The 27,226-nt window shown below is 38.1% G+C and overlaps 1 protein-coding gene across 1 annotated transcript; it reads right to left on the bottom strand.

Moving 5' to 3' along the window:
- LOC144957175 (sialin-like) lies at positions 1-27,226 on the bottom strand. Its single transcript, XM_078888206.1, has 12 exons — positions 26,851-27,226; positions 22,846-22,950; positions 21,003-21,166; positions 19,074-19,310; positions 18,447-18,534; positions 14,669-14,764; positions 13,802-13,926; positions 11,194-11,343; positions 9,968-10,094; positions 8,140-8,295; positions 2,690-2,775; positions 1-559 (listed from the first exon to the last, which is right to left on the bottom strand). The coding sequence occupies exons 2-12, from the start codon at positions 22,874-22,876 to the stop codon at positions 359-361; spliced, it is 1,461 nt and encodes a 486-aa protein (XP_078744332.1). The 5' UTR covers positions 22,877-22,950; positions 26,851-27,226; the 3' UTR covers positions 1-358.

The raw sequence follows: 27,226 nt of genomic DNA on the forward strand, positions 1-27,226 counted from the left end.
TTTTTTTTTTTTTTCACTTAAAATTGATATTTATATTGTAAAGTGCCCAGAGCTTGTGTTTTACACGAGAATGAGCGCTATATAAATGTGTATTATTATTATTATTATTATATTATTATGATGATGATGATGATGATGATGATGATCTTGATGATGATGATGATGATGATGATGATGATGATGACTTTGATGAAAAACTGGAAGGAGCACAATGGATATGGCCTTATAAAAATATATTGTGATAAAATTATAGTTTGAGCCTATTATGGCATTGGTTATATTACCCGGGGGGGGGGAGGTCATGAAAGAGTTGTATAAATATAATATTAGAATAATGAAGTTTGTAGTTCCGATTGATTTAGACGTCCTCATCTTTATGTTTTCCACCAGCAGACCGGCTGCTCTCTTGACCATTCATGTTATTGGTGCTGACCGTCGCTACTGGCTCGCGGGCCCAGGGTTGCTCCTCACCCTTGGCAAGGACACAGTAGAATATACATCCGAAAAGACTTATTCCCCCATTGATGAAGAAAATGGTTCGCCACTGGACAAGGCTGTGCTGAAATGGTCAATGTTGGTGGTTGATGGGGGAGGGGGGGGGGGGGGGGGGTGGCGAGATGGGAGAATAGGAGATAATGGTATAGTGATGTTTTTAAAAAAATCAAGTTTTTATCTCATCTTAAATTTTCTTGAAATTCTTAAAATTCTGACGTCAGCGATGTCTGGTAGAGCAGCATTGAAAACGTTACCTGAAGGCTGGCGCTTAACAAATTCCAGCCTCTCCCTAAATAGTAACGAGTAATGATATCATGTTTACAATACCCATTTGTGACGTCAGATTATCAAGCGTAAATTTCACTAAAAATCTGATTCCTTAAAAAGAAGTATTATTTAAATATTTTTGAAGAGGTCTTTATTGAAAGATGACGAAATCGGAATTGATTGAAGGTTAGAATAAATGATTTCTCACAGTCTTGCGGTTTGGAATTCGAACTTTGTTTTCAACGCGCGCTCGCAATCTCGTGTAGAGGTTGGGAACACGACCCGGAATAACAAAAAAGAAAACAACGCAAATAATAATAATAATAATAATAATAATAATAATAATAATAATAATAATAATAATAAAAATAATAATAATAATAATAATAATAATAATAACAATAACAATAATAATAATAACAATAACAATAATAATAATAATAATAATAATAATAATAATAATAATAATAATAATAATAATAATAATAATAATAATAATAATAAAGGGGGGGGGTTCAAATGTTTGCACCATTTCAATGACAAACAAAAAAAACTATACGCCGTTGTCTTCCTTGAATTAGTTTTATTTATCCAAAGAAAGAAACAAAATGGCCTCCATCAAACCACAGAAATGACCCGTGTTCACTTACGAGTAAATTCATTGTTTTATGTTTCCATTCAGTCGATCGAATGTTGTGTGTGGTTGTCTTGGTTGGTTACTAGTCGTGCCCGATGGTCCCTGGCGTTCCAAACCTACCAAAATAAAACCCCTAAATCTAGACACGAGATATATCCGTTTTGATATCCATTCTACCAGGCCAGGATAAATATAAACGTTAACCCTTTCCTTACCAACCATAGGAAATCGTCACATTCGTTACGATGTAACCAACAATTTTCTGATTCTGATTAATTGTGTTATAGTCATATCGATAAAAACCCCACAGGGATCATTCTTCTGAATAAAATATAGCATATACTAATTTCTATTCTGTTTGAAAATAATTTTTTTTTTTGTGTTGGGTGAGTATGAAATTCTAAACATAGATGGTAGGGAGAGAGTAAATGGACACATAAGATTATTCATATTTTTTTTATATTTTAAAAATCGAGCTTTTATATAGAGCAATATCCACTAAACGTGCTCAAAGCGCTTTACAAGGGGGTCCCTGTCCAACAGCAATACTTAACATGTAGGACGGCAATGACGCCTGTCAAATAATATTACTTTTTTTCGGACAGAGACAACGATGTTAACGACCAGGTACTCATTGTACACCTGAGTACGGTGAGAGAATGTGAGTAAAGAGCCTTTTCCAAGGACTTACCTATGCGCCGAGCGAGGCTCGAACCCAGGACCTTCCGATCCAAAAGCGAGTGTCTTACCACTAGACCACAGAGCCACACATATAAATTGTGACTCACCGTGTATGAACGGTATGCTGTAGGGATGAATTGAACCCCGAAAAGGAACTAACAACTCAAATTGATAAGAAATACCGACTGTCCGATTTATGTCACATGTGACAATGTATTTATTTCCCCCATAGTGAATATAAATCAGGCTAAGGTTTGGTCCATTCAACTTCAAACACCTGGTTTATCCCGACAGAATTACCGTTTTGCTGTATGGGATTTATATATATCAAGGGACTTAACCTTTGCTTAACTTTAACGATTATTTTTTTCATTTACGAAGTAGTGCCCCTTGGATAGCCCAACAAAAGCACACTCCTTGCAAAGGGATTTGAGCAGATTTGGTGGAAATTTCACTTAATGAATTCGTACTCTGGAAAAACCCATATTTGAAAATGTGACCAGAAAAGTCGTCCTTCAAATATTTATCGATTTAAATGACTCTCAACTTGGCAAAATCCCTCAAACGTGGGACTTGGCCGAAGTCACGTGATTGGATTGATAAACTCACATTGTCATGGGTCATGTATCCAGCAATCAGTGGGGTCACGATGGCTGGTATGGCCTCTAGGGCGGTCTTTATGTGGGTTATGGCCCCTGGTATAAGTACAAAACGTGATGGTGATGGTGGTGGTGGTGGTGGTCGTGGTGGTGATGATGATGATGATGATGATGATGATGATGATGATGATGGTGATGATGATGATGATGATGATGATGATGATGATGATGTGATGATGTGGAAAGTATAATGATTAAAGAGTGAAGATAAGAAACAACCCTCGTATAACAGAAGAGCAACATACCACAACCACCATCACCATACATAATCACACAGCCCACCCAACAACCACATCCAAATACCACCATACCACCATCCATCCCACACCTCACATCACACACAACCACATCCCACCATCAACAACCATCACACCACCACCACCAACCCACCCATCACCATCCACCCTACACCATCACCAACTACCATCCCAACACTCCCAACCCAACCACCATCCACCATCCCATCACCACTCACCATCACCACCATACACACCATCACCACCCCCATCCACACCACACCACCATCACCACCATACCACCATCACCACCATACACCCACTACCACCATCACCACCATCACCACCATACCCCACACACCACACCACCATCACCACCCATCATCACCACATCCCACCATCACCACCAATCACCACCATCACCACCAATCACCACCACACCCATCACCACCATCACCACATCCCACCAACATCCACCATCACCACCATCACCACCATACCACCACCATCACCACCATCACCACCATCACCACCATCACCACCATCACCACACACACACCACATCACCACCAATACCTACCACCATCACCACCATCACCACCATCCACATCCACCATCACCCACCACACCATCACCACCATCACACATCACCACAATACCACCATCACCACCATCACCACCATCACCACATCACACCATCACCACACATCACACCATCCACATCACCACATCACACATCACACATCCACCATCACCACCATCACCACATACCACCATACCACCATCACACATCACACCATACCAATCACCCATCACCACCATCACCACAATCCCACCATCCACACCATCACCATCACCAACATACCACCACCATCCCACCACCATCACCACCATCACCACCATCACCACCATCACCAACATCACCACCATCACCACCATCACTACCATCACCGCCATCACCACCATCACCACCACCACCATCACCACCATCACCACCAATATCACCATCACCACCATCACCATCACCACCATCACCACCATCACACACATCACCCCATCACCACCATCACCACCACCACCATCACCACCATCACCACCAATACCACCATCACCACCATCACCAACATCACCACCAATACCACCATCACCACCATCACCACCATCACCACCATCACCACCATCACCAACATCACCACCAATACCACCATCACCACCATCACCACCATCACCACCATCACCACCAATACCACCATCACCACCACCACCATCACCACCATCAACATCACCACCATCACCACCAATATCACCATCACCACCACCACCATCACCACCACCACCATCACCACCATCACCACCAATATCACCATCACCACCACCACCATCACCACCACCACCATCACCACCATCACCACCAATACCACCATCACCACCATCACCACCATCACCACCATCACCACCATCACCATCACCACCACCACCATCACCACCATCACCATCACCACCATCACCACCATCACCACCAATACCACCATCACCACCACCACCATCACCACCATCACCACCATCACCACCACCACCATCACCACCATCACCACCATCACCACCAATACCATCACCCTCCCCCTCTCCTCTCTCTCTCTCTCCTTCTCTCCTCTCTCTCTCTCTCTCTCTCTCTCTTGGCATATCACTTGGACGTAGCCTCCCACACAGTCCTTCGGAAGAAGTCTCTGTCTTTGCCCATCTGCCACATTCCTCACGCCGTTGTTGAGCCATTCCTGTATATCCTGTTGCCATCTTCTTTGTGGTCTTCCTCTGCCTCTTTTGCCCTCCGCCATGCCTCCAGTACATCTCTCTTAGTGTGTCGTGTCTTTTCAGGTGCCCAAAGTAATTGAGTTTCAGCTTTTTTATCTTACTCATTAGCAGGACTTTTTTAGTCCTAGTGTTTTCATGATGTTTGCATTGCTTTCTTTGTTTGTCCACGGGATGCGTAAGATTTTTTATAGCATTTCATTTCGAAGGCGGTTATTCTCTTTTCTGATTCTTTGGTTATAGACCATGTCTCGCATCCATATAATGCAGTGGGAAAAATACAGGATGTTAGGATCTTCATTTTCATCTGACTTCCTCGCTCATCCAAATTGCCATCATTTTGTTTAGTTTGTTGCTTGCAATTGTAAGTCTTTCTGATATCTGGTGCCGATTTTCCATTGGCTTCTATTTGTGCTCCAAGGTAAATGAAATTTGTAACATTTTCCAGTTGTTCTCCTTCTATTTCGACCTGAGCAGTGCTGCTTTTATCTGTGCTCATTATTTTTGTTTTCTTTGCGTTTAATAATAGGTCTTTGTCTTCACTATGTTTTTAAAAAACCGATTTTACTAGTTTGTTGAGACCTGTTGATGTTGTTGACAATAGCGCCGTGTCGTCTGCATATCGTAGGTCAGAGATCTTCCTGCCATTTATCTTAACGGCACTGTACTCTTCATCTTTTTCTTCTGTCATTACATCACGCATTATTGTTTCGGTGTATAGGCTGAATAGTGAAGGAGAAAGGATGCACCCCTGCCTCACTCCCCGCTTTATTGGCAACCATTTTGTAAGTCCATATTCTAGTCTAACCGATGCTGTCTGTTGTTGGTAAAGATTGTTTATGAGGTTGACTATTTTGTAGTGGCAGTTTAAGTTCTTCAAAGTTGTTACTATTTGTTCGTGATTTACGCAGTCAAACGCTTTGCTGTAATCTATGAAGCACATGTGTAGATCTATGTTTGCCTCCCTGCTTTTTTCAATCAGTGTCCTGATATTAAATATTTGGTCTCTTGTTCCCCTGTTTGGTCTAAAGCCTGCTTGAGTTTGGCTGACTTCTTCCTTCACCACGTTCTCTAATCTCTTCAAAATAATTTTCAGTAAGATCTTGCTTGCATGGCTGATGAGTGATATCGTCCTGTAATTTGTGCATAGCTCTAGGTCTCCTTTTTTGGGGATTGGTATAAATACAGCCTTTGTCCATTCATTTGGCCATCGTTCTTCGTGCCATATCTTTTTACAGAGAGTGTGATATAATGCAGTCCCCTCGTCTCCACTAGCTTTGATCATTTCTCCCGATATTTCATCGTTTCCTGCTGATTTGCCTGTTGGGAGCTGTTTAATTGCCCATTCTACTTCGCTTCGTAGGTGTGGTAGTTCATCTCCATTTGGTTCTATCATTGACAATGTGTTTGCGTTGCCATCGTACATTTCCTTACAGTATTCAGCCCACCTATCTGCGATTTTTTCTGGGTTGTTAAGGGGTGTGCCGTTGGTATCTTTTATGGTCGATAGGCGTGGTTTGAACTCATTTGTTAGGTTGTTGATTTCTTTCTGCATTTTATTTGTCTGATTGGTATACATTGCCAGTTCTATGTCATCGAGTTTTTGTTTTAATGAATCGGTCTTGTCCCGTTTTGTTAATTTCTTCACATATGCTTTTGCTTCTTTATACTCGTCAGAATGTAGACCATACCTTTGCTTGAGGTTTTTCCTTGTTTCCATGGCTTCAAGAGTTTCGTTTGTTATCCGTGTTTTTTCTTATATGATCTTTTTGGTAGGTGTTCCACTGCTGCTCTTTTAAAAGTATTCTCAATCTTTTCTGCCAACTCTTAAGGTTCCATCTCTTCTGCCGTGTCTTGTAATAACTGAAACTGTTCTTAACTTCAAGTTTGTACTGGATGTTGAAATGTATCATTGAGAGGTCATACCGAACTGGTTTGGGAGGCGATTTGATAATCTTGAGTCTGATTTTGACGTCTGCTATTAGTAGCTCATGATCGCTATCACAGTCTGCCCCGGGTAGGGTTCTTGCCGCTGTCACTGATGTTCTCCATCTCTTGTTTATGATTATATAATCTATTTTGTTCTTTGTCTGCCCATTTGGTGCGGTCCACGTATATAGCCTTCTTTTGTGTACCTGGAACATGGTGTTTGTAATGCCAAGGTTGTTTTCAATGGCAAATTCTACCAGCCGTTCTCCTTCTTTGTTTCTTTCTTCTAGACCATACTCTCCTACTATGCCTTTTTCCTGTTCGTCTTTCCTCCTACCAACCTTCGAGTTGAAATCTCCCATGATTATCATTCTGTCTGAATTGTCACATGAGTCAATAGCATTTTGGAGTGATGCGTAGAAGGTATCCTTTTCTTCTTCTGTCGCAACTGATGTCGGAGCATATACTTGTATGATCGTAAGGTTGTGCCCTACTCCTCTTACACGCACAGAGATAATGCAATCGTCGTATGGATTGTAACCCATTAGTGCTCCGGCTATTCCTTTACTCAGATATATTGCAACCCCGCTTTGTCCTGGTTTCTCTTTTCCTGAGTAAATGACCCTTCCTCCACTTAGAGGAGTGAAGTGTCCTTTTCCTCCCCATCTATGCTCAGAGATACCCAGGCAACTTATTCCATTGTCATCAGCCTCTTTAATGATGTTTTGTAGCTTGCCAGATGACATGGACCGTATATTCCATGTCCCTATCCGTATCTTCTGTCCTATTTTTAGCTTCCTGCTACCTAATGTTTCGCTCCTCGCACAGTCAGGCTTGTGACCATCATCAGCTGAGGAGGTACCGGTCAGGGAGGTCTGCTCTTCCCCATCGCGTGTTGTATACCCATCAGATCTGGGGGTCCCATCAGTGGTTCTATGACGTTTACTTCTTCTGACTTCCATTTGTGTGAGTTTCTTGGCAATTTGTATGGTTCAGTAGTTTGCCATTGCTTTCTGAAACCCGCAGTGCCTTCTTAAGGCGGTGACCCTAGCCATTGTCCTTGAGGGATCTTCTGCCCCCCCCCCCCTACACACAAAAATACATACACACAAACCACCAACACCATCACCCAACCGCCCAAACACACCCACACCCACACACACCCACACCCACACACACACACACATACACACCCACACCCACACACACACCCACACCCACACACACACCCACACCCACACACACACCCACACCCACACACACACCCACACCCACACACATACACACCCACACCCACACACACCCACCCACACACACACACCCACACCCACACACATACACACCCACACACACACACACCCACACACACACCCACACACACACACACCCACACACACACATACACACACACCACCACCATACCTACCAGCAAATCTGGGTGCTACATCCATGTGGTTGACGCCAAACCCACCAAAGACACACCCGTACAGTCCTACAGACACGGTCATCAGAAACACTGCAATGGCCGTGTTCACCTCGTCAAGGCCACTCGCTATCAAGAAGACAGGCGACAGGAAAAGACCTGGAATGGGAAAAAAATAAATCAAAAAAAATGAATAAGATAATAAAATAAAATTCCCTTTATTCATCCCATAGGGAAATTTGTTTCTAGGGTCTATGCCAAGAGAAGAATGGAATAACCCAGGCGTCAGCCGCAGTGCAGCGCCACAAATTGAGCTAAGGCGAGGTGATTTGCTCAATGCCACACAGCGCAGCGGCGGGCGATCGAACTCGGTACCTTTCGGATACGAAGCAAAGACCCGTACCGCTGAGCCACGCTGCCTCCAAATAAAAACAACAACAAAAAAACAACAACGCCAGAATAACTAGTTCTGATCAGGAGTCGTATTTCAAATGGTATAGAAACTCATCAGAAGACCAATGCCAACTTTACCCGCCAGACCCAACCAAGATCTCAGGACGTTGGAACATCCTGGACTGAATCTCAACTCCATTGAGGATCTTGAGGCACTGGAGACGTTTGCTGCAGATCGACAGCTTTGGTTAGACATAAAGAGGACCTGCTAGAGGCAGCCGATACTTTCCAGTCCGATGACGGAGATGGGAAAGGCTCATAAGCAAGTAAGTAAGTGAGTGATCATGAGGTCCTTTGTTCAAATCCCTAGTGCAGAAACTTGTATCAAAAAGTAGAAAGGTACCTGGTGTGGTTTAGCCACTAACGGTGTTAGATGTTTGTTTTGTTTTTAAGTGTTTTACGGCGCTTGCAACACATTAAGGTCATATCAACGCCAGTAAAAAGGAAGAATTGGGATAATGAAAAGTTCTAGAATTACAATTAAAGCACCCAAGAAACTGTAAGACAAAGGGGAATGGTACAAACAGGAAACAGATTGAGATCACCTAAAATTCTTATCCAGACACAAGCACAGATCCCCACTAAGAGGAATACACTCAAATGTTTACAAATTATATATAACATGTAAACACAACATAATACAGTGCAAAACAGAGAGATAATTTACAGGTAAAAAACTATCATCTCCGAAAACTATCTATACATTTGACTGTTTCCCTCCCAGCTAAGGTATCCGGCCAGAGTCAGGACAAAACCAAGTAATCTCATCCCAAGACAAAGACAGAAAGCAAGTTGGAAAACTGGTATAGGAGGATAGAAGACACAGTAAGTACCTCCCTGCCCACTATGGGTAACAGTGTCAGAAACTACAAAGCCAGCCATTTGTTCCAAGCGGGTTTTTTATATAGCGCAATATCCACTTAACGGGCTCAACGCACTTAACAAAGGGTCCCTGGCCAACAGCAACACGTAGAACGAGACATGACGCCTGTTGGTTGTGGAACATTCACCTATTAACGTCAACCGTTTGCGGTAGTTGGTTGTGGATACACTCACCAATAGATATCATCACTTTACGTGTATTGGTTGTGGATACACTCACCTGTTGACGTCATCACTTTACGAGTGTTGGCTGTGGATACACTCACCTGTTGACGTCATCACTTTATGAGTGTTGGCTGTGGATACACTCACCTGTTGACGTCATCACTTTACGAGTGTTGGCTGTGGATACACTCGCCTATTGGCGTCATCACTTTACGAGTGTTGGTTGTGGATGCACTCACCTATAAACGTCATCACTTTACGAGTGTTGGTTGTGGATGCACTCACCTATAAACGTCATCAGTTTACGAGTGTTGGCTGTGGATGCACTCACCTATAAACGTCATCAGTTTACGAGTGTTGGCTGTAGATACACACCCATCGATGGTTTCAGCCAGACTGCCAGCACAACCTACAGTCACTATCAAGATTAGATACGGCACAGCAGAAAGCAAACCAGTCTAAAATAAATAAGGAAAACAAAATTCAAGAAATATCAAACATGAAATCAAATTTAAATAAATTATTTCGGTCCTTGTGGAAAACGTGTCTATAGAACCTCTTTAATTTAAAATAGAATTAATATCTCAGCAATCAGCCGATACCTAAAACAGGTTTAGTGGATAAGAAAATTCAGGTTGCAATCAACACAATTCATATACGAAAAATGTATCTTTGAAGTCTACTTTTGGTTGCCTTCAATATAATCCATATAAATGTATCTTTGAAGTCTATATAGAGAACGTTTGTACCAGGCTGAGTACAAAGTCGTGATGTCATCAATACCAGGAATGTTTGATTCGAGTGGCTGGTGGTTTGGGACCTTGTACAGATTTGGCGAATTTTGGTCTCGAATAGAAGCTGAATTATATTTTTAATGTTAAAGTAAAAGGCAAGATATCTTCAACTAAATTTTAATCTTTTTCACCAAATCTATTTTTGGCTTTCAATCAATCTCCATTCCTCCACACTCTGAAAAAATAACACGTATTTGAAATTGTGACCAGACATATCGTCCTTCTATTGATGTGAGTGGCCCAGGATACATTTTTATATATCGGTATTTGAAGGACGAGTTGTTTTTCCTTTTTTGCCAAAATCTTTAATACGTTACACTTTCCAGGTTGAAGGTTATTTACTTGATGGATATTTGAAGGACGAATTTTCTGGCAAAAATCTTAAATTCGTTTTTATTTTCAAAGTGCGACACCATTCTGTTCTGAACTTTGTTCTAAATTACCTGTCCATAGATTTTCTTATATTTTTGACATTTTCAAAGCTATAGGCACTTCGATTATTTTCTTGATGATGATGATGATGATGATGATGATGATGATGATGATGATGATGATGATGATGATGATGATGATGATGATGATGATAATAATAATAATAATAATAATAATAATAATAATAATAATAATAATAATAATAATAATAATGATAATGATAATGATAATAATAATAATAATAATAATAATAATAATAATAATAATAATAATAATAATAATAATAATAATAATAATAATAATAATAATAATAATAATAATAATAACTCACAGATTTAATGTCCAGCTCATGGATTGTCCTCATGTAGATTGGCAGACACTGTAGAAGGAGGTAGAATCCAAAATGACCACAGAGGTGACTCACACAAATGGCGATGACAGCAGGTGATCTCAGGATTGATCCCCACGGTGTCGTCGTGTTCTGGGTAAATAGAAAATGCCTAAACAACACGAAATCTGCTAGGGCATGGCAAGCATCAGACAAGGAAAGAGGCTGTCCATACGTGATACGCCATACGCTGGGTTTTTCTTTCCCGCCACTTACTGCCTTCGTGTATTTCCATACGCCACTTTACAAACATGCCAGGAAGTCAGCAGCAAATAGAATACGACTCTGTTTCGTTGTGTGTTGTTTTTATTTGTTGTTGTTGTAGATAATCTTGATTTTTAGGGTTTTAAGCGCTTGCGACGCATTTAGATCATTTCAGCGCCAGTAAAAAAGAAGAAAATTAGTTGGTAAATAAATTATAGATCTGCAATTGGTGTAGATGAGGTAAAATAAGACAAAGGGGATCTTTTGAAAAAGTGAACAGACGGAGATTCCAAGAGCAAATAAGGGTAAGCTTAGTTTTAGATAACCTGAAAGTCTCATCCAGATATATAAGTATAAAGTACTAAGACGAACACACTCAACTGTTAAAAAACCATATTTTCAAAACAAAATACAACAACATACAACAGAGATGGTTTATAAGAAAATAAATATCATCTCCCGGTCAGGACAAAACAAAGTATATTCTCATTCCATGACAAAGACAGAAAGTAAGTTGGAAAACATCTATAGTGGTCATCGTCTAATTCCCCACCGTCTTAATGCTCGTGTTACCAAATAATTGCCCGCTTCCACAGCAAAAGAGAATGTTTGATCTGTAAAACACAACTCTAAATGCCCGCTTATAAAAACGGATTCTGTCTAAGTACCTGCTCATAATAATAATAATAATAATAATAATAAAAATAATAATAATAATAATAATAATAATAATAATAATAATAATAATAATAATAATAATAATAATAATAATAATAATAATAATAATAATAATAATAATAATAATAATAATAATAATAATAATAATCATAATAATAATAATAATAATAATAATAATAATAATAATAATAATAATAATAATAATAATAATAATGATAATAATAATAATAAACAAGAAGACTATAAATAAAATAATAAAACAACAATAAAAATTCTTCACTATTTCCGGCCAATTTATGAAGGGAGATCACTGAGTACCTAATATGAGACGTTTTCATCTGTTTGGCCCTTGTAAATTTATTATTATTAGCCAACTATCGAGGGTCATGAACCCGACTTGGCGAAATGACAGATTCTGATCCCAAATTATATTCATAATCTACCTGTGATGTGCGACATATGGCATACGGCGAGCGACTTTCTATGTCTGGCGCAGGCTTAAGAAGACGTCTCTTTAGGATGATTTTTAATTATATTCTTAAATTCTTTTTTTTTTGGAAGATGGCAAAAGGGGGTAGGGGTGGGTGGAAGGGCGGGAGGGGGGAGGGACTGCATGGTTCAGCTAAAATGTAAAAATGCGTTTTATTTCAAAGTTCGACAAAACTGTGCTTAACACTTGAACCCGGTTTCAGACCCTCTGTTTGGACCGCCTTACCACAGGGCATTCGTGAACAAGAACGTTCGCTTTACCCTCTCCTTGCTACCCATAGGAAAATCGTCACATTTGTTACTATGCAGCCAACAATTTACTTATTCTGATTTCATTTTGATATAGTTGTAGCCATAAAAATTCGACACTGTGCTGCAGAGCTCATTTACCTGAACAAAATATAGAATATACTCGTTGCTATTCTGTTTGAAAAATTTATTTTTGTGTTGGGTGAGTTTGGAGTTTCGGGTAACATTCTGAAAATAGCTGGGTTAAAGCATATCTGTTTCGATTATAGTAGATGATATGAGAAGCAAGATGGGTGTCTGGTTTGTGTTGTGCTGTGTGTGTGTGTGTGTGTGTGTGTGTGTGTGTGTGAATTAATATGTTTCAGCCAAAGTAATTTGTATTTTAAGTCTGGTGTCTCGGAGTTATAGCGATATATAAGTTTTCATCATTATTTATTATTTGTTTTTATCACCCGTTAGTAAAGGCTACCAAAAATAGTGTAAATGTCTAGGGTTGCTGATGCTTGGGACCTTTTGTAAGACGATTTGCGAACATTTATAGGCCAGAACGCAATATAAAATCTCGTATATTTTTTTTGGGGGGGGGGAGGAGGAGGGGGATTATTCAAGTATATTCTTATAACGCTCATACTCATATAATGATATTTGCTCTGAACCTTTTAACTGTCGCAGTCTGAAAAAAAAACGTGTATTTAAATCTTTGGCCAGAAAACTCGTTCTTCAAATGTCAATCGATTTAGATGACCCTCACCTTGGTAAAACCTCTCACACCTGGGACTAAAGAAGACTGCGGGGTCTCAGGTTTGAGAGTTTTTGCCCAGATGAGGGTCATTTAAATTGATCAATAATTGAAGGACGAGTTTTCTGTCCAACTTTTTAAAGACCCGTGTTTCCCATAGTACGGCAGTTAGCTGGTTCAAATCGTGCTCACAGTTTCGTCCCTGGCGCCACGTGTCTCGATGTAACGTTTCTCCTCGGCACTGATACGGGGATGCTGGTCTGGCGAGTCGTATCCAAGAAACACCCACGCCACGGACCACAGGCATCCAAGAGCACCTGGAATAGCAAGACCAAGTCATAGTGAGTCGCTGGAAGCTGAGGACTGTAAAATGTAAATAGACAAACATGAATGGAACAACAGCTTCTAAAATAGAACAAAATAACAAACACGGAACGTGTCAGGCTCAAAACCCTTCTTCAGCCAACAACAAAAAAAAACAGTTGATTCCATTGGATGCACTGTTGAATACAACTCACAGTTTGTTTTGATGGTCGTTCTCTTGGATTCTGACATCATCTTTGGTCAGTATTCCCTTTATTCATCCCACAGGGGAAATTTATCTCTTGGGTCTATGCCAAAGGAAGACTGGAGCAATCCAGGCGTCATCCGCAGTGCAGCGCCGCAATTTGAGCTAATGCGAGGTGACTTGCCACACGGCGGATGATCGAACTCGATACCTTTCGAGTACGACGCAAAGACCTTACTGCTGAACCACGCTGCCCGTATCAGGCTATGGTTACCAAAGTTACATTTCGAGCAGGGGATTTGATACTTCGACAATTTGTTCTTGGGAAAGGCATTTTGACACCGTTTTCTTTGTTTAAAATTTATTAGGTAGCTGGAATTATTAGATTTATTAGAAAGCACTTTGAAGTTAACCACCGTCCTATCACATTGAAAACAAGCAATTTTTATCCTTTATTAACATATACAAATCTAAGATGCACTCTGGCACGACTTTGAAGGACTTTGTTTAGAGTTCACGATTCATTTCCGAATGGATTACATTTGACTTACCGAATACATAGAAGATCGAGGGCCATCCGCCCAAGAAATGACCGCTGTCCAGTACACTGGACATGGAGAATGTGATGACCGTTCCAAACATTCCTCCTGAGGAATTCAACGAAAGATGACATCATTAACTCAGATTCTATTGCAGGTCGTAATGTATCCGAACTCATTCAACCCATTACGTGCCATGTAATTTATACTATGTAGTTTTTCTCAGTTAATTTACAATAGTATACTGTAACTAATTCTTAGCTTTTTACTGATCTTTTTTTCTTATATGTTGACATCAATATACCTTTTCTAGATATTTATATCTTTACACTTTTATAATCTGTATGTAATTACTCTTACAGCCTACAATATTATTACACTTAATATACCTTTTACTAAATTATACTTTACCACATTATATTTACGTATATTATGTTTATGTATGTATCATTGTCGGCATTTTATACGTCTGTACAAAAAATTTCTTTTGGATGAATAAAGTACATTATTATTATTTTATTATATTATTATTATTATTTTATTATATTATTATTATTATTATTATTATTATTATTATTATTATTATTATTATTTATTATTATTATTATTATTATTATTATATTATTATTATTATTATTATTATTATTATTATTAGAATAGACGCCATATTATAGACATGTGTAGACATTTTGTTCCACGATTTCACCAAAGTCTATTAAAGGTCTGTCGACTTGAACATTGAAAAGGAGTTAAAATTGTAGTCACTAAAATTGATTTTAAAATATCAACAATTTACTCGCACAAACATTGAAAAATTGAGCTTTTATATAGCGCAATGTCCACTACATGTGCTCAAAGCGCTTTACAAGGGGTCCCTGACCAACAGCAACACGTAACATGTAGAACGAAACATGATGTCTGTTAGGCGATATTACATTTTTTTATGACAGAGACAACGCTGTCAACGGCCAGATACTCATTTTACACCTAAGTACGGTGAGAGAATGTGAGTAAAGAGCCTTTTCCAAAGATTCAGCTATGCGCCGAGCGAGGCTCGAACACAGGACTTTCCGAAAGCGAGTGTCATACCACTAGACACAAGAAAGATATAACACTTCAAAATCCTTAGAATCCACTAGTCTGGCATCAACTTTCATTTTCATTAAGTTTTCATGACTTAGAGATAATCATGAAGATCTGGAACTGGAACTAATATTTCGTGATTCTATGAAAATTGTTCTAATTCTATGAATATTTCGTGATTCTATGGAAATTGTTCTAATTCTATGAATATTTCGTGATTCTATGGAAATTGTTCTAATTCTATGAATATTTCGTGATTCTATGGAAATTGTTCTAATTCTATGAATATTTCGTGATTCTATGGAAATTGTTCTAATTCTATGAATATTTCGTGATTCTATGAAAATTGTTCTAATTCTATGAATATTTCGTGATTCTATGAAAATTGTTCTAATTCTATGAATATTTCGTGATTCTATGAAAATTGTTCTAATTCTATGAATATTCTGATTCTATAAAATTTTTCTAATCTATGAATATTTCGTGATTCTATGAAAAATTTCTATTCTATGATATTCGTGATTCTATGAAATTGTTCAATTTATGAATATTCGTGATTCATGAAAATTTTCTAATTCTATGATATTTCGTGATCTATGAAAATTGTTCTAATTCTATGAATATTCGTGTTTATGAATTTTTCTAATTTATGAATATTTCGAAATTCTATGAATTGTTCTATTCTATGAATATTTGTGATTCTATGAAAATTGTTCTATATCTATGAATATTTCGTGATTCTATGAATTGTTCTAATTCTATGAATTTCGTGATTCTATGAAAATTTTTCTAATTCTAGAATTTCGTGATTCAATGAAATTGTTCTAATTTATGAATATTGTGGATTCTATGAAAATTTTTAATTCTATGAAAATTCGTGATTCTATGAAAATTTTCTAAATTCTATGAATATTTCGGATTCTATGAAAATTTTTCTATTCTATGAATATTCGTGATTCTATGAAAATTTTTCTATTCTATGAATATTTCGTGATCATGAAAATTGTTCTAATTCTTGATATTTCGTGATTCTATGAAAATTGTTCTAATTCTATGAATATTTCGTGATTCTATGAAATGTTCTAATTCATAATATTTCGTGATTCTAATGAAAATTTTTCAATTCTATGAATATTTCGTGATTCTATGAAAATTTTCTAATTCTATGATATTTCGTGATTCTATGAAAATTTTTCTAATTCTATGAATATTTCGTGATTCTATGAAAATTGTTCTAATTCTATGAATATTTCGTGATTCTATGAAAATTTTTCTAATTCTATGAATATTTCGAAATTCTATGAAAATTGTTCTAATTCTATGAATATTTCGTGATTCTATGAAAATTGTTCTAATTCTATGAATATTTCGTGATTCTATGAAAATTGTTCTAATTCTATGAATATTTCGTGATTCTATGAAAATTTTTCTAATTCTATGAATATTTCGTGATTCTATGAAAATTGTTCTAATTCTATGAATATTTCGTGATTCTATGAAAATTTTTCTAATTCTATGAATATTTCGTGATTCTATGAAAATTTTTCTAATTCTATGAATATTTCGTGATTCTATGAAAATTTTTCTAATTCTATGAATATTTCGTGATTCTATGAAAATTTTTCTAATTCTATGAATATTTCGTGATTCTATGAAAATTGTTCTAATTCTATGAATATTTCGTGATTCTATGAAAATTTTTCTAATTCTATGAATATTTCGTGATTCTATGAAAATTGTTCTAATTCTATGAATATTTCGTGATTCTATGAAAATTTTTCTAATTCTATGAATATTTCGTGATTCTATGAAAATTTTTCTAATTCTATGAATATTTCGTGATTCTATGAAAATTTTTCTAATTCTATGAATATTTCGTGATTCTATGAAAATTTTTCTAATTCTATGAATAATTCGTAATTCTATCCGCTTTGAAATAATTTCTTCAGTAGCTCGCAAACAAAGAAAATGACAGAAAATAAATGTGACCAGTCGCATCCAAACGGTATTATGATTGACCTGTTTGTTTGTATGTTTGTTTTTGTTTTTTGTTTTTTTGTTGTTTTTTTTCATTTTTTCACCTCTGTCTTTATCATAATATCGGGCCTCTTTTCCAGTAAATTCATTTTATAATTTTAGCCTAAACTTTGACAAATGAACGATATGAAAAGGGACGTAACTAAGATATAATGATTTTGTAAAATGTGCCCCTTTTCCAGGTGGTCTTCATTTATATAGAGCATTTCCGAGAATTTACCACTCTAGAATGCAATATTGAAATAATATTTCCATTTCATACAGTACCAGTCACCTGAAATGCATCCTTTTTGTACAAACACTTTCACTGTATCCGTCACTGCCTATAGACAGATACTCATTCACACGAGTCTAGTGAGGCAATGTGTGTTATTTGCCCAATGACAAAACGTCAGGATATGGAATTCCTATGATTACTGTCACCCCTCCGACCACTGACCACGTTTAACAATACTTGATGATGATAATGATGATGATGGTGGTGGTGATGATGATGATATTGATGGTGATGATGATGATGATGATATTGATGATGACGACCACGACGACGAAGAAGACGACGACGACGACGATGATGATGATGATTATGATGATGATGATGATGATGATGATGATGATGATGATGATGATGATGATGATGATGATGATGATGATGATGATGAAGTCTTACCTACAAAAGTGATAGACCAAATCCAGTTAGTTTCCGGCCTGGCGACCCAATGACCCCAAATGGAATAGATGGCGGGAAATGTCACACCCTGTAGAGTTGAAGGCCACACAACATTCGACAACATTGACGGACAATAGTAAATAAATGGATCCATGATTTTTTTTTGTATTTAAGGATTTCACGGCGTTTACAACACATATTATAGGTCTTTGCATCGCCAATAATTATGAAGGATATGAGAGTCTACAAAGTTATAGATTTACAATTAAAATCTTATGAGAAAAAGAATAAGACAAGGGGGGAAATGTTTCAAATAGGGAATAGATGTAGATAGATGTTAACGGCCAGGTACGCATTTTACACCTGAGTACGGTGAGAGTATGTGAGTAAAGAGCCTTTTCCAAGGACTGAACTATGCGCCGAGCGAGGCTTGAACCCAGGACCTTCCGAACCGAAAGCGAGTGTCATACCACTAGACCACATAGCCGCAAATTAGATGTCATCACTGAAACAAGAAGATGAATTACACAAAGTTTGTATCCAGACTTTTGGAAGAGTGGTTATACACTTCCAATGAGATCGGAACCGTGTTTTTAGACATCATACTTTTGTTCCCTACAGACTGACCCCACAAATCCCCTGAAGGATTCTGATGACGATAAACATGGCCAGACTCCATCTCGCCGTCACAGGAGTGAGGAGAGTCAACACCGAACTGGTCAAAATACTCAGGGCGAGGAGATACTTTCCGCCAAGACGACTCGTTGCAAGCCACCTACCAATCAGCGATGAGAATAGGTACCCGTAGTAGAATGACCCCAGAATATGGCCTTGGGTCTTGCTGCTCCAGTAGAATTCTCCACTCTGTAAATTACAAAAGAAAGGAAGTTAATATAATTATAGCATCGCGAGTACGAGAGACGCATGCGCACAACCAACATAACGTTCTCTCTCTAATAACTTTTCCGCCGGTGACGTCACAGACTATGGGTGACGTCCAATCAAGGGACACTACTCTTCTGCTAATCTCATTCCCTATAGGGCGAAATAGGATAAAATCCTTTGCATGCCCTTAATATTAATAGTAATGCTAAATATCTGTTGATTGAAAGATTACAATAATGTTACACGTGGGAAGGATAATAATATATCGACTTAAATGGATCAATATATGTGTGTGATGTATAAACATGTATCTTTAGTACACACACACACACAGACACACACACACACACACACACACTCATGCTTTCCATACATTAGAAAATAAATCATAACAGGATAATGTTTATTTTCATTCACGATTGAAAGCAATGGCAACAGCAGTGCAAACAAGTATTATTAATGTATATTTACATACACGATTGAAAGCAATGGCAACAGCAGTGCAAACAAGTATTATTCATCATATATAAATCTCCCACCATATAATGGGCATGATCTATATTATATTTCTATGTGTTCGAGGTCATTGGGCACATTGCAAAGTGTGCTCAAAATGAAAAGTGTTCACAGTTTGAGAAATACCCAACGTCACGATTAGTCATTTTACTCAGCATGACTCGTGGGTTTGTAACTTTCATAAACAAAGCAGCGTGTTTGGATTTATTGAGAAATGTCCAATCGTTGTACAGCAACAAATCATGTGATCGATGACTATGTTGGACGACATCATGAATATAGATAGGTCCCATTCCCTGTTTACTAACATCTTGAAATAATCCATAGATTTGCATTGTATGTTTCAAATTTCAAACTGTTCCATTTCTGGGCAATACGAATACCGAACCAGTTGTGTCTTCATGTTTGGTTTGCATCCAGTGACATAAATCTTACTTACTTGTCCGAACCAGCGACCACCTGAGCTCTAGCCCTTCGGTCTTGTGCCATGACGTAGACGTTAGACGTCTTTTGTAGTTGTTCCAGGTGACTATAAAGTGTGTTACTGATGCTTGGATTTGGTGGGAGGAATGTGCATCTCAGGTCTTCAAGAGGTTGACATTCATGACATAAATCCTAACCTTGTTCCTTCTAGTAAAATCCATATTCGATAGGAAAACAAAAAACAACAAACACAAAATACCTGAGAATTTACATTGGGTAATATCCACTTAATGTGCTCAAAGAGCTTTACGAGATGTTCCAAGCCAACAACAACACTTAGCATGTAGGAGAAGACAAGACGCCTTTGAGGCGATATTGCAAAGTTTTCAGAAAGAGACAACGTTGTTAACGGCCAGGTACTCATTTTACACCCGAGTACCTTGAGAGAATGTGAGTAAAGAGCATTTTCCAGGGGTTCACTCGAACTCTGGACCTTCCGATCTTACCTCTAGACCACATTGGCACACAAAATAAAACAAAGAAACAAAGAGATGTGATTTTAGTATTGATGCTATGTGTTTAGGTGAAATATTCACGTCATTCGTCAGCCAAGTAAAACATGCCAACACACAAAACTGTGTGTAACTTTTACCGTTCGTAGACTTAAATGACCTGAGTGACGTCGACTTCGCTTTGCTTATTGCAAAAGTTGTTATTTTGAAATCCCCCTACCTGAGGGTCATGGGTCACGTTGACATCTTGAGACTTCAAAACGTCTGTCCAGTTTGTCATGGCCACAATAGCGACACTCATGTTGACACGAAGCGCATAGTTGACGGCAAACCCCAGGAAGGCCATGATGGCTAACACTAGACGGGCCGATACACAGTTGGGATCTGAGTATAAAAATCGTACATTCGTGTCATGAAATGGAAATATGAATATGGAAACGATTCATCTAATGAACACGTCTTGACACTTGGCCATTTGTCGTTTTTGGGACGATTGGCAACAAAATACTAAGTTTTCTTGGGCCACTAGGGATTACCTGGGCCACCCGGGGTTATAGGGCCACCTCAGATTACTTTGGCTACCAGATGTCACCTGGGCCACCAGGGGTTACTTGGGTCACTAGGGTTTATTTGGGCCACCAGGGGTTACTTGGGCCACCAGAGATTACTTGGGCCACCAGGGGTTACTTGGGCCACCAGGAGTTACTTGGGCCACCAGGGGTTACTTGGGCCACCAGGGGTACTTGGGCCACCAGGGGTGACTTGGGCCACCAGGGGTTACTTGGGCCACCAGGGGTTACTTGGGCCACCAGGGGTTACTTGGGCCACCAGGGGTTACTTGGGCCACCAGGGGTTACTTGGACCACCAGGGGTTACTTGGGCCACTAGGGGTTACTTGGGCCACCAGGGGTTACTTGGGTCACTATGGATTACTTGGGCCACCAGGAGTTACTTGGGCCACCAGGAGTTACTTGGGCCACCAGGGGTTACTTGGGCCACCAGGGGTTACTTGGGTCACTAGGGATTACTTGGACCACCAGGGGTTACTTGGGCCACCAGATATTACTTGGGCCACCAGGGATTACTTGGGCCACCAGGGGTTACTTGGGCCACCAGGGGTTACCTGGGTCACTAGGAATTTCTTGGGTCACTAGGGATTACTTTGGCTACCAGGGGTTACTTGGGCCACAATGGGTTATTTGGACCACCAGGGTTTATTCGGCCATTAGTGATTACTTTGGCTACCAGATGGTACCTGGGCCATCAGAGGTTACTTGGGCCATCATGGATTACATTGGCCACCAGGGGTTACAAGGGCCACATTTCTATAATAAGATCAGTGCACCAAAAAGGTTTTTACAAAAAAAAATCTTATGAGTGAAATCATTACTAGATCGAAATGTTGTTATAATATTTGGAAGAAAAACGTTTTTAGATGTTGAAATCTCTTACAATGTAAATGTTGCTTCTCAAAGCTTGAAGAAATAAATAACAATGTGAAAATGAATGTGAGCTTCAATTTAATATACGAAAACAGATGGATAAAACACTATAGACGAATGAGATAATGTAGTAGTGGCGTAGTAGTGGCGTATATTAAATTGAAGCTTACATTCAATTTCACATTTTTAGTTATTAATCTCTTCCATAAAAGTTGCCTAAGTGACTTCATATCACGGTTCATCGTGTGTAACTCATTAAACCTTTTTCTTGACTTTGCATATTGCAACACAATAGGCTAGAGTGTTTAACAAATCCTCCGGTTAATGTATAAACAATGAATAAAGTTACACATTGAAACCTAAGGGTAGCATACCTATTTTAGTAGCAGGATGTATAGGCAGATTCTGTAGATTATGGGGCGTAAAAGAGCGAGGATGGATGATCTTTATTGACAAGTATTTATTTAGGCTAGAAAATAGGATGCCATCATTCTGAAACCAGAAGATGTTGGTATCAGGTCCTCCGGAAGACTGGCTTTATATATCCAATGAGATTGGAACCAGCAGTTTGACGTCACACGTTTGTTCTCTATTCCCCATTTGCCGATGTCCACCACTTACCAGGTTTGTGAATCAGTCTTTGTTTCTCCATGGCGTGTACCCAGGTAAAGGAATCATCAAATCTCACGGGATTGTCGGTGGCGTGTGGAATAGGATGTGACAGTACTATGGCCGGAGGCGATGGGTTGGAGGAGGGGGGGGGGGGGGGGTAGGGGGGGGGGCGAAAATGGTAAGAATTAGCTATAAATTAATACAATAGGTCTCGAAAAAGATAGAAAACCAGAATTTGATTTTTTTAAAATTGTTATAAAAATATTGTTTTTGTTTTTTTTTTTTTTGTTTTTTTTTATGTCTGATTCGTTGGGGGAGGGTATTTTATTTAATTTAAACTTATTCTATTTAATTTCTTTTTTTATGCAGTGAAAGTCCATCGTGGTTAAATATTAAAAGTAATATAATAAAAGTGACGTGACACTATAGAAGTCCTCTCATTGAAAGTTTATAATGACTAAAAGATTAAGTAATATAATAAAAGTGACGTGACACTATGGAAGTCCACCCATTGAAAGTCTATAATGGCTAAAAGATTAAGTAATATAATAAAAGTGACGTGACACTATGGAAGTCCTCCCATTGAAAGTCTATAATGGCTAAAAGATTAAGTAATATAATAAAAGTGACGTGACACTATGGAAGTCCTCCCATTGAAAGTCTATAATGACTAAAAGATTAAGTAATATAATAAAAGTGACGTGAAACTATGGAAGTCCTCCCATTGAAAGTCTATAATGGCTAAAAGATTAAGTAATATAATAAAAGTGACGTGACACAACAGAAGTCCTCCCATTGAAAGTCTATAATGGCTAAAAGATTAAGTAATATAATAAAAGTGACGTGACACTATAGAAGTCCTCCCATTGAAAGTCTATAATGGCTAAAAGATTAAGTAATATAATAAAAGTGACGTGACACTACAGAAGTCCTCCCATTGAAAGTCTTTAATGGCTAAAAGATTAAGTAATATAATAAAAGTGACGTGACACTATGGAAGTCCTCCCATTGAAAGTCTATAATGGCTAAAAAATTAAGTAATATAATAAAAGTGACGTGACACTACAGAAGTCCTCCCATTGAAAGTCTATAATGACTAAAAGATTATAATATAATAAAAGTGACGTGACACTATGGAAGTCCTCCCATTGAAAGTCTATAATGGCTAAAAGATTAAGTAATATAATAAAAGTGACGTGACACTATGGAAGTCCTCCCATTGAAAGTCTATAATGACTAAATGATTAAGTAATATAATAAAAGTGACGTGACACTATAGAAGTCCTCCCATTGAAAGTCTATAATGGCTAAAAGATTATAATATAATAAAAGTGACGTGACACTATAGAAGTCCTCTCATTGAAAGTTTATAATGACTAAAAGATTAAGTAATATAATAAAAGTGACGTGACACTATGGAAGTCCTCCCATTGAAAGTCTATAATGGCTAAAAGATTAAGTAATATAATAAAAGTGACGTGACACTATGGAAGTCCTCCCATTGAAAGTCTATAATGGCTAAAAGATTAAGTAATATAATAAAAGTGACGTGACACTATGGAAGTCCTCCATTGAAAGTCTATAATGGCTAAAAGATTAAGTAATATAATAAAAGTGACGTGAAACTATGGAAGTCCTCCCATTGAAAGTCTATAATGGCTAAAAGATTAAGTAATATAATAAAAGTGACGTGACACTATGAAGTCCTCCCATTGAAAGTCTATAATGGCTAAAAGATTAAGTAATATAATAAAAGTGACGTGACACTACAGAAGTCCTCCCATTGAAAGTCTTAATGGCTAAAAGATTAAGTAATATAATAAAAGTGACGTGACACTAGAAGTCCTCCCATTGAAAGTCTATAATGGCTAAAAAATTAAGTAATATAATAAAAGTGACGTGACACTACAGAAGTCCTCCCATTGAAAGTCTATAATGACTAAAAGATTATAATATAATAAAAGTGACGTGACATATGGAAGTCCTCCCATTGAAAGTCTATAATGGCTAAAAGATTAAGTAATATAATAAAAGTGACGTGACACTATGGAAGTCCTCCCATTGAAAGTCTATAATGACTAAATGATTAAGTAATATAATAAAAGTGACGTGACACTATAGAAGTCCTCCCATTGAAAGTCTATAATGGCTAAAAGATTATAATATAATAAAAGTGACGTGACACTATGGAAGTCCTCCCATTGAAAGTCTATAATGGCTAAAAGATTATAATATAATAAAAGTGACGTGACACTATGGAAGTCCTCCCATTGAAAGTCTATAATGGCTAAAAGATTATAATATAATAAAAGTGGCGTGACACTATGGAAGTCCTCCCATTTCGACAGTTAAGTCCAAGGTTCGAATCATGTTCTGGGCTGAAAAACATTGAGTCCTTGGAGAAGGATCTTTACTCACATTCTCTCACCGTACTCAGGTGTGAAAATAAATATCGCGGCGGTAACGTGGTTGTTCTGTGGAAAAGGCCTTGTGCTATCGTCTCACAGATGTCTTGCCTTATCGTACGCGTTACGTGTTTTTTGAAAGATATTGCGCTATAAAAAATCTCAAAATCTCACAAGGTGACTCGAACCATGGTCCCACAGATTGGAAGTTCTACCACGTGACCGCAAAGCTGGAAAATGACTGTATTGTACTGAAGAGATAAAGACAAGAATGAATGAATGAATATATAAACAACGGATATATTGGAAACAAACCACACACTCTTAATCAATTAATTGTCTTAATACGAGAAAAAAAAACAGACGAAGGGAATGGGCAGACTTTTGTCATCATAGAGTACGTCAATGAGGATGACGCTGGATAGTGAGTGATTGAATGAGTGAGTGAGTGAGTGAGTGAGTGAGTGAGTGAGTGAGTGAGTGAGTGAGTGAGTGAGTGAGTGAGTGAGTGAGTGAGTGAGTGAGTGAGTGAGTGAGTTAATAATAAGGAAAAACAGTTTTTAAAATTTGGCCAGAAAACTCATCCTTCAAATATCATCTTGTCAAAACCTATTCTCAAACCTGGGATTGATGAAAACTTCGAGAAGTCCCAGGTTTGAGAGATTTTACCAATATGAGGGGTATTTAAATTGATTGATATTAGAGGAAGAGTTTTCTGGCCAAATTTTTTAATACCCCCGTTAAATGTTCAATATCCTGAACCCAGAAATGGACACGATAATCATATTGGTGTCTGTACAACACAGTAATTGGGGATGACCCAGAAATGGTACGATAATCATATTGGTGTCTGTACAACACAGTCATCGGGGATGACCCAGAAATGGTACAATAATCATATTGGTGTCTGTACAACACAGTAATTGGGGATGACCTAGAAATGGTACAATAATCATATTGGTGTCTGTACAACACAGTCATCGGGGATGACCTAGAAATGGTACAATAATCATATTGGTGTCTGTACAACACAGTAATTGGGGATGACCCAGAAATGGTACGATAATCATATTGGTGTCTGTACAATACAGTCATCGGGGATGACCCAGAAATGGTACGATAATCATATTGGTGTCTGTACAACACAGTAATTGGGGATGACCCAGAAATGGTACGATAATCATATTGGTGTCTGTACAACATAGTAATTGGGGATGACCTAGAAATGGTACAATAATCATATTGGTGTCTGTACAACACAGTCATCGGGGATGACCCAGAAATGGACACGATCTATTGTACATGGTGTCCATAAAGTCTGGGTACTTGCTCGTGTCATTGATCACATTGCAAAATGGGCTCAAAATAACATAAACAAATATTATTTACAATTTTCGAAATTCCATTTTGTTCAGCTTGACCTATGGGTATGGTTGTAACTTTCATAAACAAAGCAGCGTGTTTACTTTATTTATTTTAGAAATATCCAAATGTTGGAAGCAACAAATCACGTGATTGATGACTCGTTTGGAACAAACCAAGAAAAGATAGATCGGCCCCATTAAGGAAATGAAAAGATATCAATGATTATTATTTTTATCAAACTCACACAGTCAATCTTTCAAGTTGGAATAAACACAGGGAGACTTCACTATAACCTTCAAGGATAACTATGGTAAAAACAGACCACCGGGTTAAACATTGGGTCCTCCAGAATGTGAAATCTTTTTACAACTGTTGGTTTGACACAATCAAGTTAGTAAGCCATGGCATTGTACGACGTTACTTTGTAATATCCATGCATTCCTGTATCAACACATTGTGAATAGTGCTCACAAGCTGGAAAGCCACCCGATCAGGTATATACTGAAGGCGGTTGTTGCTTAAAGTGACGCTACATTCCTCAAGTAAACAATAATAAAATAAAATACAAGACACGCCAACCAACGTTTGCCTGCCAGGTCAATGTATCTCCCCAAAACCCC

The sequence above is a fragment of the Berghia stephanieae genome, chromosome 11 (genome assembly GCF_034508935.2).
Source record: "Berghia stephanieae isolate SIO BIC M18660-M18661 chromosome 11, UCSD_Bste_1.3, whole genome shotgun sequence".
NCBI lineage: Eukaryota > Metazoa > Mollusca > Gastropoda > Nudibranchia > Aeolidiidae > Berghia > Berghia stephanieae.